This window comes from Maylandia zebra, linkage group LG15 (genome assembly GCF_041146795.1).
Source record: "Maylandia zebra isolate NMK-2024a linkage group LG15, Mzebra_GT3a, whole genome shotgun sequence".
NCBI classification, from domain to species: Eukaryota; Metazoa; Chordata; class Actinopteri; order Cichliformes; family Cichlidae; genus Maylandia; species Maylandia zebra.
In genome coordinates this window covers 13,318,161-13,333,093 of record NC_135181.1, presented here as the reverse complement: position 1 = coordinate 13,333,093, position 14,933 = coordinate 13,318,161, and the positions used below count along the sequence as shown (strand labels likewise).

Here is a 14,933-nt window from a genome sequence, read left to right as displayed (position 1 = left end):
TTCACTTCACAAAAACATTTGTGTATGTCCACAGAAACACAACTCCAGCTTTTATCCTTAACCAAATATTCCAGCATTTTGAAATAGATTTTTATTAAAAACATCCTTTTTCAGCCATTGTGTTAAAGCAACATTAAAAGGATATTCCAGCCATTAAAAATGACAATGCTATACAGTTGAGGAGACTTAATGTGAATGATTAAAATTAATGATATCATTTGCTTTAGCCCCTAATCATTACTCAGTCCAAAAAAAGTCTAAGATCCAAAAGATTTTATTTTATTTTTTTAAGAAGACCCTCCCACCTACTAACTACTACACACCTGCAGTTTGATATGAAGGCTTTCTGTTATACCCAAAACATATTCATCCTAACGATCTTAAAGTTTTAGAAACTTTTTAGAAACTTTAGACTGCTTCACAGCCCGCAGACGACATGATAGAGTGGAAAAGTATAAAATCAAGTTTAACATGGCATCCACTGTCCACATCCTTCCTCTTCTGAGATTTTGTGTTCTCGTTCCCTCCAGCCTTTCTCTAATCTGGGCACAATGAGCCGTGCGGTGGACGAGGAGCTTTTGTCTGAGCCGGCTCGCAGCCTATTGATCAGTCGTAACCCCCTCCCCCCTCCTTGTAACGTGCGTATATGAGTGTGATCTGTGGAGCTGTGCACTAACAACAGCAGTTCAGCTGCCCGCTGAGCGTGATGGACACGCGCGCACACACACAAAAAGGGTGCCGCCTGGCCTACAATGCATTGCGGACCATGCTAAAAGTTTTATTTTGCAGTACAACTGTAAAAGAACGGGGAGAAATAAAGTAGGGGAAAAGATAAAAGAAGGAAAAGGGGAGAGGAGGCACTTAATGTGGAACTCCCAGCTCCTTATAATTTGCTGCAGGAGAGAGAAAGCAAGGGAGAGGAGGAGTCAGGGGGAGGGGAATACCCAGCGGGGAGGGAGCAGGAGAGCAGAGGCCATTCACTCCGACACACACACACAGACTCTCTCATATGCAGGCACACACATGAACTCTTATAGACACACACATGAACAAAATAGATGCATTGCCACAGAATAGAGGGAGGGAGAGAGGCATTCAGAAGGGCAGGCAGAGATCCTCGGCCAGCTGAACTAAAAGAAAGAAAAGAAAGAACATCAGCCTGAGGAGTGTGTTCAGGAGAAAATCCAACCTCAGTGTTTGTACCTCTGTGTGTTTTAGTGGAGCGGACTGCATGTTGGATCCCTGGAAAAAGATTCACAATGACTGGGAAAAATTTGGAAAACTAGGAGATTAAAAAAAAAAATCCAGACTGTGCTGGGAATACTGTTGGAATAATCTGAATATGTGACTCTTGTTGGAAATCCTTCTTTCATTTCTGAACCCATTTGTCAACTCATTCACTTGCATTTTGTTAAAGGGAGCGCTAAATCAAAATGCCTACTGGTAAGCAGCAGCTCTTTTTTTATTATTCATGTCTAATCTATTCTAAGTCAACTTAAACACATTTCCCAAGAGTTTATCTATTTTATTATTTTATTTATGAAGTGATGGGACTGGATTTTGCATGGGATTTTCACATCTGCACATCTCTTGACGGGAATTAAAACCACGTTCTTGTTGAAGAATATCTGGGTTATGTTTCCATTTGGTGAAATGAAATCTGTGGTGAACATTTGTTTGGTCAGCAAACTCAAAAAGTATAACAGCAGCCCTTTTCAAGTGGCAACTGGTCAAACATCAGACAGCGAGATATGATTACAAGGTATGCTTACTGGCCTCTGAAGGCTTGCTTGTTTATGCTCTTGGGTCTTTTGCTGGGTGTGTGTAATATTTGTCCACAGCTGACAGCGCTGCGTGAAGTGTATTTGGAGCGTTGGTCTCTTGTCAGCGCTGTTCAGTTAACGCCGTCTTCTGCTTGTTGTCCTCACCTCTGGCTTTGAGTGAAGCATGTTTGTTTTCTCGCAGACGTGTTGAGTTAAACTTCTTGTGATGCTGAGGTGATGGTGCGCACACACACACACAGCCTTTGGTGTTCTTTTACAGTGGTTAGAAATTGTATTTACTTGTTGGCAATTACAAATAGAGATCTGCTGCTGCAGAACATTACAAAACTTTGTGTGTTTATTTAACAAAGTAGATTTTCACCGGTAGCTACATTCAAAGCATCAGTTCAAATCCACATGTAAACTACCTTTTAAATCATTTTCTACTTTGCTTGTATATCCTCATGTCTCTGAAAGCCAACACATGTCTCAGTGTCCTCTGACCCCGGGTGTAGGTTGGACTGAGTGTTGAGATGCCATTCTACAGCCTGTGACCCAAATTAGAGCCTTGAAGACAGCAGTTGGGGGTGAGGCTACAAATGGGCAAAAGGAAGAGGAGGGGGAATAATTACTGTTTAGAGCAAACTCTTTGGTTTAGAGGTGCAGGAGACAATGGACCCCTCCGTCGTCCTCCTTGCACCCTGCTTGTCCAGTCATCTGGTCAGACATCTGCCCCCATCCAATCATGAGCACTTGGCACAAGGCGCTAGAGGCACACAGCGGCTGGACGGGTGGAGGTTCGGGGCAATTTAAACAAATGAGATCTCACGGTTCATGTAGAAAGAGATTGAGAACTGATGAATCTTTGCAGAAAGCAGGCTGAAATCCAGCTAGGTCAGAGAATGAGGCTAGTGTGTCACTCTCATAGGGAGTTGAAGGGCGTGTGCGGCAAAGGGTCGCGTGAGTGTCCCAGGAGTGGGTGCGACACTGAGTGTCTGAAAATAGGGATGGGTTGTTGGTGAATGCTTTTCCCACAGCTAAACACCGGTGCCGTCAACTAAAAGCACACTGCACATTCCTCAAGTCCGCAGTGTCGGTAACAGAGAGTCTCGGCTTTTAACTCGCATCTTGTAAACATGGAGATACAATGTGTTAATCTGTGTACATAATGTGTGTAAATGAACCTATGTGTGGTGGCTGTTTTAATCATTTAAAGGGTTTTATGTAATTACGTGAAAGAAGAAGGCATTTGTTTGTAATTATCCTGCCAGCTGTGTGTGTTGACTTTGACTTTAACCATTTTCGTGAGGCCATGAAACCCCAGGGGTCTGCCGAGTCACAGATCGAGTTCAAGCTTCAGGCTTTACCAGCGATAACGTGCAAAGTGATGTTTTAAATCTGGCTGGCGGATGTGCACAGAAACACATTGAAGAAAGAAGGCTTCATTTTCCTCCATCAATCCTCCAAAGTGTCTGCATTATAACACATGTCCTGGTCATTGTTGGTCCATTGGGAAGCTGTTCAGTGGAAACCCCACCCCATGTCTCAAATCCCATCTTTCGCCTCACTCTGTCTCTCCCACCTCTGCAATCCCCCACCCCTTTTCTTCCTCTGCTCTCTACATTTGTTTGACTGCGGTGTGAAATCCAGGCTGACACTTTAAGGTCCTTAGTGTCAGTTGAAATCAAGTCTACGTCTCTATCAGAAACAGAGGTTGACCTTAAGTGGACGCAGCGGAAGATCGGGAACCTCTCCATAGCCTGTAAAAAAGATGAAAGAATTTGGTAGATTGGTTTTAAAATGGAGATAAAATGTGTTGGTTAAAGTGCCACAAAAGGCAGGATTCAACATGGGAGCGAGAGTGGGAAATGGAAAAGAGAAAAAGCAGTGGAGTGGGTGTTTTTCGACCTTTGGCCTCTCTTCTCATCTTTTCTTCCTACTTTCATTCCTCTGGGATCTCTCCTCCTCGTTTCTCACTCTGTTGCAGTCGCACAAGTCTGATTGCTTGACGACTTTACAAAGATGCTGCCAAAGTGAAGACCACTGGGCTGCTTTACTTCCATCTTGCCTTTTACATTCTCGTCACTCATCATAGCATATCCTGGATTTAGTTACGTTTTTAAAGTCCTTGGATACCAGAAAAATGCAACGTCAGCAACAGACTGCATGGCATTGAACTCATTTGCCATCTGGTAGGCTTGGTGAAGAATAAACAAGAACACACACGAACAAACAGCTTTGATTGAAGGCTTTTTGAGATGTGCAAAGTGTGTGGTCAAGTCATGTCTGGTGCGCTCACTCCTGTCTTCAAATTCTGGTTCTTTACAGGTAAATATTTTTCTGGTGAACTTGTACAGATTCATTTTAAACCCTCCCACAGCTCCAACAGTACGATGGTTGGAATATAGTCTTGGCTATACAAGAGGAAAGCTGCATTTATCGGAGTATAAGTGCTCTGAGCGTGAAAGGCAAGTGTTATGAACACATGCGCTCCAAAAGCAAATATGAGCCCCGGTGGTCTGCAGCCATGTGCTATATGCATGCTGGTCAATGTGTATTTTTACATAGTAAAGTATATACTTGCAGAAGCATGGTTTGAGCCTGTAGGAATGTAATGTGCAGCTCATATTTAAACACAGCGAACTTGGCCGACTTATTTTATGAGCTGCCAAACACATTCAAAGCTTCAATGCATAATAGAAGGAGGGAAGAGAAGAATGACAGGAAGGGAGAAAGAAAAGGGCCGGAATTAGGAGAGGGGTAGGATAGTTGTGAGAATTTGGTGAAAATGACCTAAATTGGGGGGGAAAGGAGTGAGCAAACAAATGGAAGCAGGAATGATTCAGAGGGTTGGGAGGGGGATGCAGCCTGAGCTTATTGATATGCCCAGTCTCTCCATGCTGTCATGCTGCAAATGACCATGTTGATGCCTTTTTATCTGTGTTAATCTTTAACCTTTGAATCATCCTCATAAAGCAGGTGGCTTGGAGCATTTTCTTGAGGGTTGTGAAGTGGCTGTCTTTGCTTGTAATGAGTTTTGGCTCAAGTTGGCTCTAAGGAAGGTGGTTTGATCGGGATACTTTTTGTCAGGAAAGAGGAAAGGGATGAATGCTACAAAGCTACTACAAACCTTAATTTGTTTTCAAAACCGTATTCTGTTTTTGGTGAATTTATTTTTGACTTTTCAGAAGTTTAGTTCATTTTCTAAAGAAGTCCGTTTGTACTTTCTGCCTCTGCATTCCCATAAGGGTCTCATTTGTTGAAATATTGCTGCGGACTTGCATGCAGAAATAAATTTGTGAACATCTGTGTGTGTGCATAAACAGATCTTTGTGCACATGTGGCCTAATTCACAGCATACCTGCCTTTTTTTTTTTTTTTTTTTTTTTTTGTTTGGCACTTTGTTTCCCCTCCTACGTGAGTCCCCCTCTCACTCTGTAAGATTGCTTTAACTCACACCAAACCAAGCTAGCCATACCAAGTGGGTATTTTCCATATGTCCAGTTTTTTGTTTAAAAAAAAAAAAATCCCCTCTTTCGTATTCACATGCCTGTGTTTTATTGCTGAGGGATCCTCCCTGGAAGTAGCATGGCGGCTTTGTTTCTGGAATCCCCAAACTGCTGCGCTCAGTTAACTACTCGTGTACAAACCCAGTGATTAGGGATACCACTTAACTTAAAATAAACAATGTGAATTGTTTTTCACTCCAGAATCTGAAGATGACATAATACTTTCAACTTGTTTACCCCTTGGAGGTTCACATGTCCTTTACAAAGCACTCACATAGCTGTTTGTGCCTGCTGAGCTACTTGTAAGGATCCTGAGGGCCATAAAGAGAGAAGGTTGCTAACAGCTGTTTACTGACCTCTCCAGAACAAAGAACACTTCAGGTGACCATAAAGTGTGTTACTGAAGTTGAGTGCCGCATGAGTCATTAAACCTAGCTGGACTGGTAGTGAGGCTTGTCTGGCTAACTTTGTAAATGGAGCAAAACTGGCGCTGTGGCGGGTTGTCATGAGCATGTGAATACACTCTGTGTTTTGATGTGTGCTAGTGGCAGTCTTGTGAATGTGATTGATTCCACAAATTTGGATTTTAAATGGTCTTAATGCACGTTAATGAGGAGAAGTGGTGTTGACTCCTTTATACTTTGGAGTAAAGTGTTTTTGACCACTTCAGTGCATTTTACAAAGTAGACAACAGGCAGTTATGCTATCCAGATTTACATCTTCCTCAGTATTGCTTGTTAAAAATAATTATTGAGACTGTTTAGTTAGTTATATGGTTGCTTGCCATAAAATATTTAACAGATATGTAAAAGTAGATTTTATGTTCTATGAAACAATGAGTTAGTGAAGTTTACCTGATCTTCAAGAGCAGAACCGATTAAGAAAGGCTCTTCTTTGTTTCGCTTCTGACTTCCAAGTTACTGACTTGGTTCCCTCTCCATTGTTGTCATTGTTTTGGTCTCACAGAGTCATACTTATCCATAACATAAGCTGCTTTTTGCATGCGCTGCTACACGCAGACATATTATGTCAAATTCAGTTCATTCTGTCCTGCAGAAACTGAAAAGAAACGGAGAGACTGAGATGGTCCATTTCCCAAGTTTCTGCAGGGTTGAGGTGGAGATTGACCATGAAAAACTATTTTCATGGTCAGTAATTTCTGATAAGTTTAATAGTTTATATGGGGCTCATTCACCACTAAATTGCATGTGAAGAAAAAAATGTAAATAAAATCCAGATGAACGGGATTGTTTTTAATCATTTTATAATACCACCATTGCATTCTTTAAACAGTAAAACACAAAATGCGACTCATTGTTTTTTACCACTGTTTCTTTTTACTGTGTCTGCACAGTTTTCGGTCTGCTTCCTTTTAGTTGTTGCTGTCTGCCTTACAGATGGGTGTGATGGTCAACATATTAAGAATAGCTGAATTGTAAAGCACCCCTCAGCTTCTTGTGCCAGGGTGCTTTACAAAGTTTAAATGAAAGCCAGAGATTGAAGCCAGGTTGCTCCGGCACTCACTGACTCTCTCTCCCTCTGCTCTGGCAGGAAACTTGGCCCTCACACACTAGCCTAATCCTCATATGCACAGACATTTGACACACACACAGAGGAGACACAGTCCCAACCTGCATGCTTAGGACCATAATTAGAGATCATTTACAAGGATCAAGTTGAACATAATCTGGACAGGAGGTAACTAAAGACTGGCCATCATATGTGTGTGTGTGTGTGTGTGTGTGTGTGTGTGTGTGTGTGTGTGTGTGTGTGTGTGTGTGTGTGTGTGTGTCATTTCACCCAGGAAACGGACAGGGTGTGCCCCAAACATGAAGCTGGGAGGTGGTAAGGAGGGGTTGGGCAAACACACGATGGGGCAATCTTCTCTGTGATGTTTGGGTTTCACTCCAAGCTTGGCTTCTCTGTATTTGCTCTCTTTGTATGTTTGCGCATGAGCGTGCGTCTGTGTGTATGGGTGTAGGTTGCACGTGTGCGCACACTGCCTGACCATATCTAGCTGCAATGGCTGGTGTAAGGACCATTAAGTTATGAGCTTAGTTAGTCTTATCTTTGGAGTGATAAACCTAATGCATTTTGTGTGAAACATGCACACACATTATAGATACACATACATTAGCAGCTGTGATAAGAAACGATGTATCACAGATTTGTCAAAGTGCAAAGAAAACTGTCTGTTACCTATTAATGGCGAGATGTGTTATACAACCCTTTGGCCATTGTGTATGGTAACTTGAAAGCAGGGCGCTGTTTATAAAAAAGCCAAGGCCCTTTGGTTTTTCTGTGAATTGTTTTTGCCCAGCAAATTCTTTTTCTACTATCTGATGTTTTCGTTAGGGGGGGGGAGTCAGGTTTGGCACTGCAGAAATTTGCATGGACACACATGCACAGGGAATCTGTTCCAAACTTGTCTGAGGGAAGTGCAGTTTCATGCTCCTTCAGTTTTTGGGCGCTCCAGATCCTTCCTGTTTTTCTTGGCACACTAGCGGAGCAAAATTAAAAGTAGAGAAAGATATGATGGAGCTCATTAGATCTCATTGTTGGGTTTTTTTGAGAGGTGGATTTAGAAAACTGGCTTGACAGCGTGAGGAAACATATGGCTGATAATATCGCACGGCTTAAGTGATTTTTCTGACTTAAAGCTCTTGTTTGTATCTGTTAATAAAGGATCAGATAAACGTGTCACGGGAAAGGTGTGTCGCAAGCATTATGAGACATTATCAGCAGACCTTGCAGTCCCTACAGCTTCACAGGACTCTGTAAGCAAATGTGCTTATTCAGTTGCATTTCCAGGTAAATTCTGACGAACTTTCAGTCCCAGGAATTTTTCTTTTTTTTTCCTTTCAAGGAACTGAAAGATTCCTTCAGACCTGTATGGGGGGTAAGGTCTGTACACAATGTTGGACGTCTGAAACTTTCGGTGACAGATGATCACACTTCCCATTTGATGTGTGTTTGAAAATCTGAAAGGCAGAAACATTAATTTGCTCCCAATTAGAGATCATTATAAAGAGATGACGGATGATATATTTTGAAGCGGCTCATAGCTAGGCTATCTCTTTTATTTCCATCCATGCCCAATGTATTTCTTGTAGAGTGTGTGTTATCTAATTCTTGCTAAATGAAACTGACTTTTAGCTCTAAATTTTAGAGCTAAAAGTCCCCACAGAACTGGATGGCTTTCAGAAGTGCGTACAGACATTTATCTTGCAAATGGAAAATGTGTCCAAAAAATCTGAACCTTGATCCAGTAAAGTTACATACAGGTTCAGTATTGATGTTATAAAAGCTGCTCCAGTGTGATCTTCTTATCACGGGACCAGTCTGACTAGTGTGCAGCCACCAAAGGGGGGAAAAAAAGCTGTCGCTGTAACTAAAAGCGTCCGAGGTACCTGTGTGAAAGGTGAGAGAGCGGGTTTTTACCAGGATTCTTTGAGCTTGTTCTCAGGTTCACGTTTCATGTTTTTGAACCTGAACCTGTGATCTCTGAGCCTTTGAAGTGAGATGGGCTTAGGGGTGAGTAGGTGCTACTGGCAGCAAGCGAGCTACGCTGTCCTGAACGGCGCTGGATATCATTGTTGCCACAACATGGCAGCTGCCGGTTCACTGGTGCTTCTAGCTTTGATGGTGTCAAACCCCCACAGAGCTGTTATAAGGCTCTTGCACGTTGTTCTTCCCTTTGCTTCATCACATTTGTTCTCGGTTGTTGCCATCAAAGCCTTTCTGTGAAGCAAGACCTTGGAAACTTGGAAGGCTTCTGTCTGATACGCTGCATTTGTGGTTTCACTTCAGCTGCCCTGACTGTGGGGCCTTGGGAGCTGGTAATCATATCTTTAACGCAAACACAAGGTCTTGAGCCAGTTTGGCATGTGCTGGATGCCAAGTAGACTCCTGTAGGTACACGCAAACACACAAACTTGTCTGCCTTGGAAATAGGGGTTTCATTCATAACTGTAAGTGGCGTGCTTTCAGCATTATACTGGTAATCTTTTTGTATTCTTGCAAAAATGTCTACTCACACAAACATAAAATCCTCGTCTATGCAAATAAATAAGAATTCAAAGGGTTGTGTTTCCTGTGGTTGTGTATGTTTTCTCATCTGGAATTGGAATTACTGTCAGCTCCTTGTGAGTCAAATCATTTCTTTGGATACAAGTGGGGGCAAATCTGTGAAGGTTGGTGATGGGTGGTCAGTTTGCCCGTGGTCAGTAGGAATGTAAGGAATCGGGATGCTAAACGGAGACTGTGAAGAGTATAAAAGTCGTAGTGTTAAGTGTTTAAAGAGGGCAGCACAGCCTTTCAACTGAGTGAATATAATCAGAATTTTAGTGTAGGTCAGCGATTGAGTTTTTTTCCCCATGAATATTAATTTAGACAGTTTTTTTGAACTTCTTCTGTATAGTGTCTATTATGTCCATCCTTGCGGCTTAAAGTTTCCGATTGAGATTCTTCTTTTAAAATCTTTGTCCGAAAAGAGGACGTTGTATGCTGGAAAGAAGTGAAGACCACAGAGTGTGCTATCTTGGTTTATGAAAATAAAATCTGATTATTTTGTGTGACTTATGCTGGGGCATGTTGTACGACCTGTTCAATGCTGTGGCTGTGTTACCATAGATTACTTAAGACGGATGATGATACACAAATGAGGACGTGCAGTTTTGAACTGTATTATTAAACACCAAGACAAAGTACAGTGGTTTATGTAATGTATGTCTAGCTTTTACATCTCTGGTTCTCTTCTGTCCAGGGTAAATAGAAAGTCACCCAAAATGTAATTTCAATCAGGCATTCAACCCATTTGCACCACAATCTTTGGCCAACTCACTGACAATGCAATGCCATAAAACTTAAACCATGGCATTTTCAGTATTTTTTTCTAACCAGACTCCATGGAGCCCTCAGCAGTCTTCCAAGTCAGGGGCTTGATTGTAATAAATGAGGAAGTGTGTGAGTGTGTGAGTGTGTGTACGATCTACTGTTGTTGTCCTTGTTGTATTTCACTCTTTTTTTTCTTTTTCTTTTGGGGGCATCATCATTATTATTATTATTATTATTATTATTATTATTAGTATTATTATTATTATTATTAGTAGTAGTAGTAGTAGTAGTAGTAGTAGTAGTAGTAGTAGTAGTAGTATTATGGCAAAGCCAATATCTAGGACATGAACACAGAGCAATATGAATGTAATCTTAGCACTGGTGAATTAATGAGAATCTCTTCCTTTGCTTGATTTTCCTTCCAGACGATTACAGCTACCTACCTGATGCATTGCCTCCTGTTCCTGAGGTCCCGGACACCGGGTCAGTCCTGAGCTCCGTTGACATCCCAGCTCGCTGCCTCCGCAACCCAGCCTTCCGCCACGCTTCTTCTCGCTACTGCTCCGCCCTCAGCATGGACTCCTCTCCCGACAGCGCCGAAAGGCCCATCAGCTACAGCTCCACATCCTCCTCTGCCTCCTCCAGGGACAGTCACTGCTCGTTGGGCAGCCGCACAACTCTTGTCGCTGCCCCGCACTGTAACCCCATGACCGCAGACCGGGACTCTGGGGCGATTCGGTTGGAGCTGGTCCCTGCGAGGCAACTGGAATGCAGAGAGGAAGATGACAGAAATGATGGAGCAACGGACACAGGGACAGGGCAAGGAAGATACAGCAGTGGACAGACTCCAACTGAAAATTCAGAGCCTGAGCTGAGCCCAGAAGGAGGGGAGCGGGCGAAACAGGGACCAAGAACATATGTGGACCGGGTGGTGCAGGAAATACTGGACACAGAGAGAACCTACGTACAGGACCTACGTAGCATTGTAGAGGTAAGGGACTAGAATTCCAAATAATATATAACTTGGCTACACAACATGACATGTGAAGGAAATTGGAAACAGAAGGATCCTGCACATGCACAGAAACTTCAAAGCTTCAGAGTATTAGCATATTTGGCAGAACATCAAACAAAGAGAGAGATGTGGAAAAAAGTTAGAAAGACTACAACTATTTTTTTTGGGGGGGGGGGGGGTGGCAAGTTATTGGTGTGTCTTACTAAAATATATATCAATTATATATAAAATGATTATTATTAGATAGTTTTTACCGATTTCTCCCTTTTCAGACATGTTCAAGCTTACTGTTGCTCAAGGTGGCGAGGTAATTTATGTCTCTGGTCTCAAACCAAGGGATCCAGCCACCTTAATGGATTATAAAGACGATCTCAGGGGTCCTGAAATGAATAAAGCCAAATAAAGGACAAATTTTATGTAGTTTTACTTAAAAAAACACATTTTTAAGATGTATTTTTGGCGTTGTTAGACTTATTTTTGATAGGAGAGTAGAGAGAGAATAACAGCAAAGCAGAGAATAGGGAATTGAGTGAAAGAAGTGCCTCCTGACACAGGCAATCATTAAATGGATGTCAGTCCAGTGACTGCCTGACCCTGATCTCTTCAGGAAGGCTTTAAATTGCCAGATAATACATATTTAATGCACGTGACGCATACTGCTTGGTGCCTTCTGGAAAACTTTAATGCAATAAGGTCACCAGCCAGAGTTTGGGCGAGTTACATGACACCAGCGCCTTTTGTGCTGCACACAGAGGCACACACATACTGTATGCACACACACTCGAGCTAATGCACTCGTTTGTGTGTGTGTCTGTGTGTTTGGCTGGCTTTGAACTGCAAGGATACACCTTGCCTGTAGTCAGTATCTGAGTGGCTTTGTTAAGGATTGGGTGTAGAGCTTTTTATCAAAGGTTGCTCTCTTTGGCCTCTCCTGCCTTTTGGTTTCTGTATTCAGCTCTATGTAAAACTAAAAAATTCACTGTGTTGAATGTATGTGGTGCATGTTGTATCCTGCAGCTTTATTATAAAGTGGTGGCTTGAAATCTTCATCCACTTTTTCCCACATTGTCCGCCCTTGGCGAGCTGTCGATTCATAGGCCAAAGTGTCTGTGCATGTGTTTGTATGTCTAGGTTGTGTTATTTTGGCTTTGGAGTGCACAATGGATCCATCATCACACATATTTTTTTTTTTTTTTTTTTTTTTGTGATATGTGTTTTTGGTGTTTCACTCCTGATATTCCACCCTCTCCGACTCCTCCTATCAGAGGTGAGGAAATGGGATAGAGGGTGAAAATAGGAAAAGGGATTTAGCTCCAAGATAACAGTATCCTAAGTAGGTTAAGAAAACACTGAACAGGGCTTAGAAGCTGCACTTAATAACCCTCTACTGCTTCTACTACTGCAGCCCGCCGATTGCCATCAGTGGATCAGACCACCCAGCACTCAACCACACTTGCATTTCAAGAAAGCTAATTTGTCACTAGCACTTTGGAAAAGACACATGCATTCAGCCTTACTTTACTTTTTTAATGACTGTTTCAATGAGTGCATCGGGGCTGGATTGCACTGATTGTATATGTGTGAAAAGGGCTTTTAACATCACAGTTAACCTACAGTGAAGAGAAAAGCACAGCTAGCAGCCACCACAAGCACAGCAACAGCTCATCAGTATTCAGCACTGTCCTGCATCATTAGCCATCTTGCATTTCAATAATCCAATGCTGCTGTAGGAGGGTGTGACGGCCTTAACACAAATATTTACCCAGACTCCTCTGGGCTCAACTGTGTTTCATCTTTCTGCAACTTTGCAGGCTTCTTTTTTCTTTTTTTAAATGCTCCTTAAGTGTTGTTAAATTGGTGAATATGATGTTTGTTTGCATGAGCCTAAATCCTCATTAGCCAACAATGTCACGATCCGGAAATGATCCGGGAACATCCCTTTTCTGTCGTTTGCCCTCATCAGTGTCTGGAGAAACGGTTTCCCACTGAAGGGCAGAAGGACAACTTTGTTTTTTTTTTTGCGTGTGATTGTGGAAAAGGAGTGTGTGCTTGAGGAGATTAATGGTTAACACAATAAAGTTATTAAGCTTGCACATGTGAAGCCTGATGCTTAGCAGGAAGTGAACCCTCAGGTGTGTGTCTGTGAACGCTTCCCGTTGTTGAGCCTGCAGAGGCTTTGGCTGAGTGTGATGAGTGAGCGGGTCAGGCCAGGTCAGATCTTTGACCCTGTGGCTAATAAACTATCAGTTTACACATTACTGCCAACATCAACAAAATCTTAACATGACCTCTTTATGTGACCTTAGACATAATCACCGCCTTCCCTTTTAAGCACGATTTCTTTCTGTAACTCAAATCCTTGCCCTAAAACGTTGCCTTAAAGCTCTTGCAAAAACTCGTACACTCTTTACATCCAGATCATTTTTCCAGTTGTTTCTGTTTTTCTATGCCTTTGCCTAACCAAACACAGTTTAATGGATTGCAGCTCAGACTTGAGCTAGTTAAACTAATAATGAATAAATGCATAAAACAATACTTGGAACAGAAACTCTTAGCAACCGACTGCAAATTAGGCCGACGGGAGAGAACATTAAAAAAACAAAAAACCAACCTCTCCCTCCCTGTCTTTGGTCTCTTAAAAACACACAAGTATTGTCTGCACTGAAATGGCGAGTTGTGTTTGTGCATGTCGAAGGCAGCCTGGCGCTTTTCTCAGTGTTGTAAGATTTTCCCAGTTTCAGACAGTAATGTGGTTTAAAAGCACTTTTTCTATTTCTATGTGCTCGTAGCTTGAAGGGACAGTTCACCCCAAAAACAAGTTAATATATTTTTCCCCTTCAATTCAATCTATATTGTTTTAGCGGCCTTCTTTGAGATGTTGTTTGTAGAAATGTCTGCCATCTCCTGGATTTAATGGAGACGGATTAAACTGTTACTCAAAGCACCAAAGAAAATAAATAAAATGAAATGCGTGTCTTTTGCCCAACAGCCAAAGGAAACATGGAGCACCATTAAAGATTAAATCCTGTAACTCAGTCACAAGCAAGAGGCTCTTTTAGATTCATTTTGTGTTTTTCAAATACATTTTTTTCTCGAATTTGGAGATGTCATTTCACTGTATACAAAAGAAGACACCTTGCCAAAGCTGGGCAGGTCAAAAGGAAAATGCATAAATTTGATTTGGGGTTGAACTGTCGCTTTTCTAGATGAAATCTTTTGTGTTTATTTGCACTGCACTTCTCAGTAACTGCAGCAGTGTTGTGTTGGTTTTTAGTTGCCTGCAGAACGGGCAAGATCAGTTGATCTATTTGTTCTGTTCTTTTGAAATGTATAAAAAGCAGTGAAAAGTCCCCGTGCAAAACACACAGCTCCATTCAATGCTGCTGCTCCCAGCTACCGGTCGCCGCTCACCTTTCTCTTTCTTTCTTCAGGCCAGATGGATATCTGGCAGTGCTGTTGTTTAATAGCAGTCATATGAGCACTCATCACTAATGTCACTGATGGAGGCGGTGATAAGCGCCACAGAGTTAAAGCTTCCTGAGGCGACATTTTTTTTTAATTTTTTTTTTTAATGTTTTAAAACTGTTCTTCCCAGCAACAGCCAGACAGTTTCAGGGCTACAAGCTGTTGACCTGCTTTATCCTCTTATCAAAGTGTTGACACGAATCAGCAACAGAGGAAATTGGCTTTTAGTTGAACATAGTACACCAGGGTTAAGTGTTTTTACTATATTACTGCAGTTTAAATCGTTTAAAAGTAAGTTTTCTGTTTTGTTTTCTTGTTTTTTGGATTATGGCATTAAAAAAACTG

The 14,933-nt window shown here is 41.9% G+C and overlaps 1 protein-coding gene across 3 annotated transcripts in view; it reads left to right on the top strand.

Moving 5' to 3' along the window:
• Window positions 1-14,933, top strand: part of LOC101464762 (pleckstrin homology domain-containing family G member 1) — a 60,549-nt gene that overhangs the window by 25,866 nt on the left and 19,750 nt on the right. For 2 of the 3 annotated variants that reach the window (XM_014414603.3, XM_014414605.4), the window contains exon 2: window positions 10,534-11,099. In XM_014414603.3, coding sequence (XP_014270089.2) covers window positions 10,534-11,099 — 566 coding nt within the window. Of the gene's footprint in view, window positions 1-1,003; window positions 1,444-10,533; window positions 11,100-14,933 lie in introns of those variants that run through there. The other variant, XM_014414604.3, reaches the window with a different exon arrangement.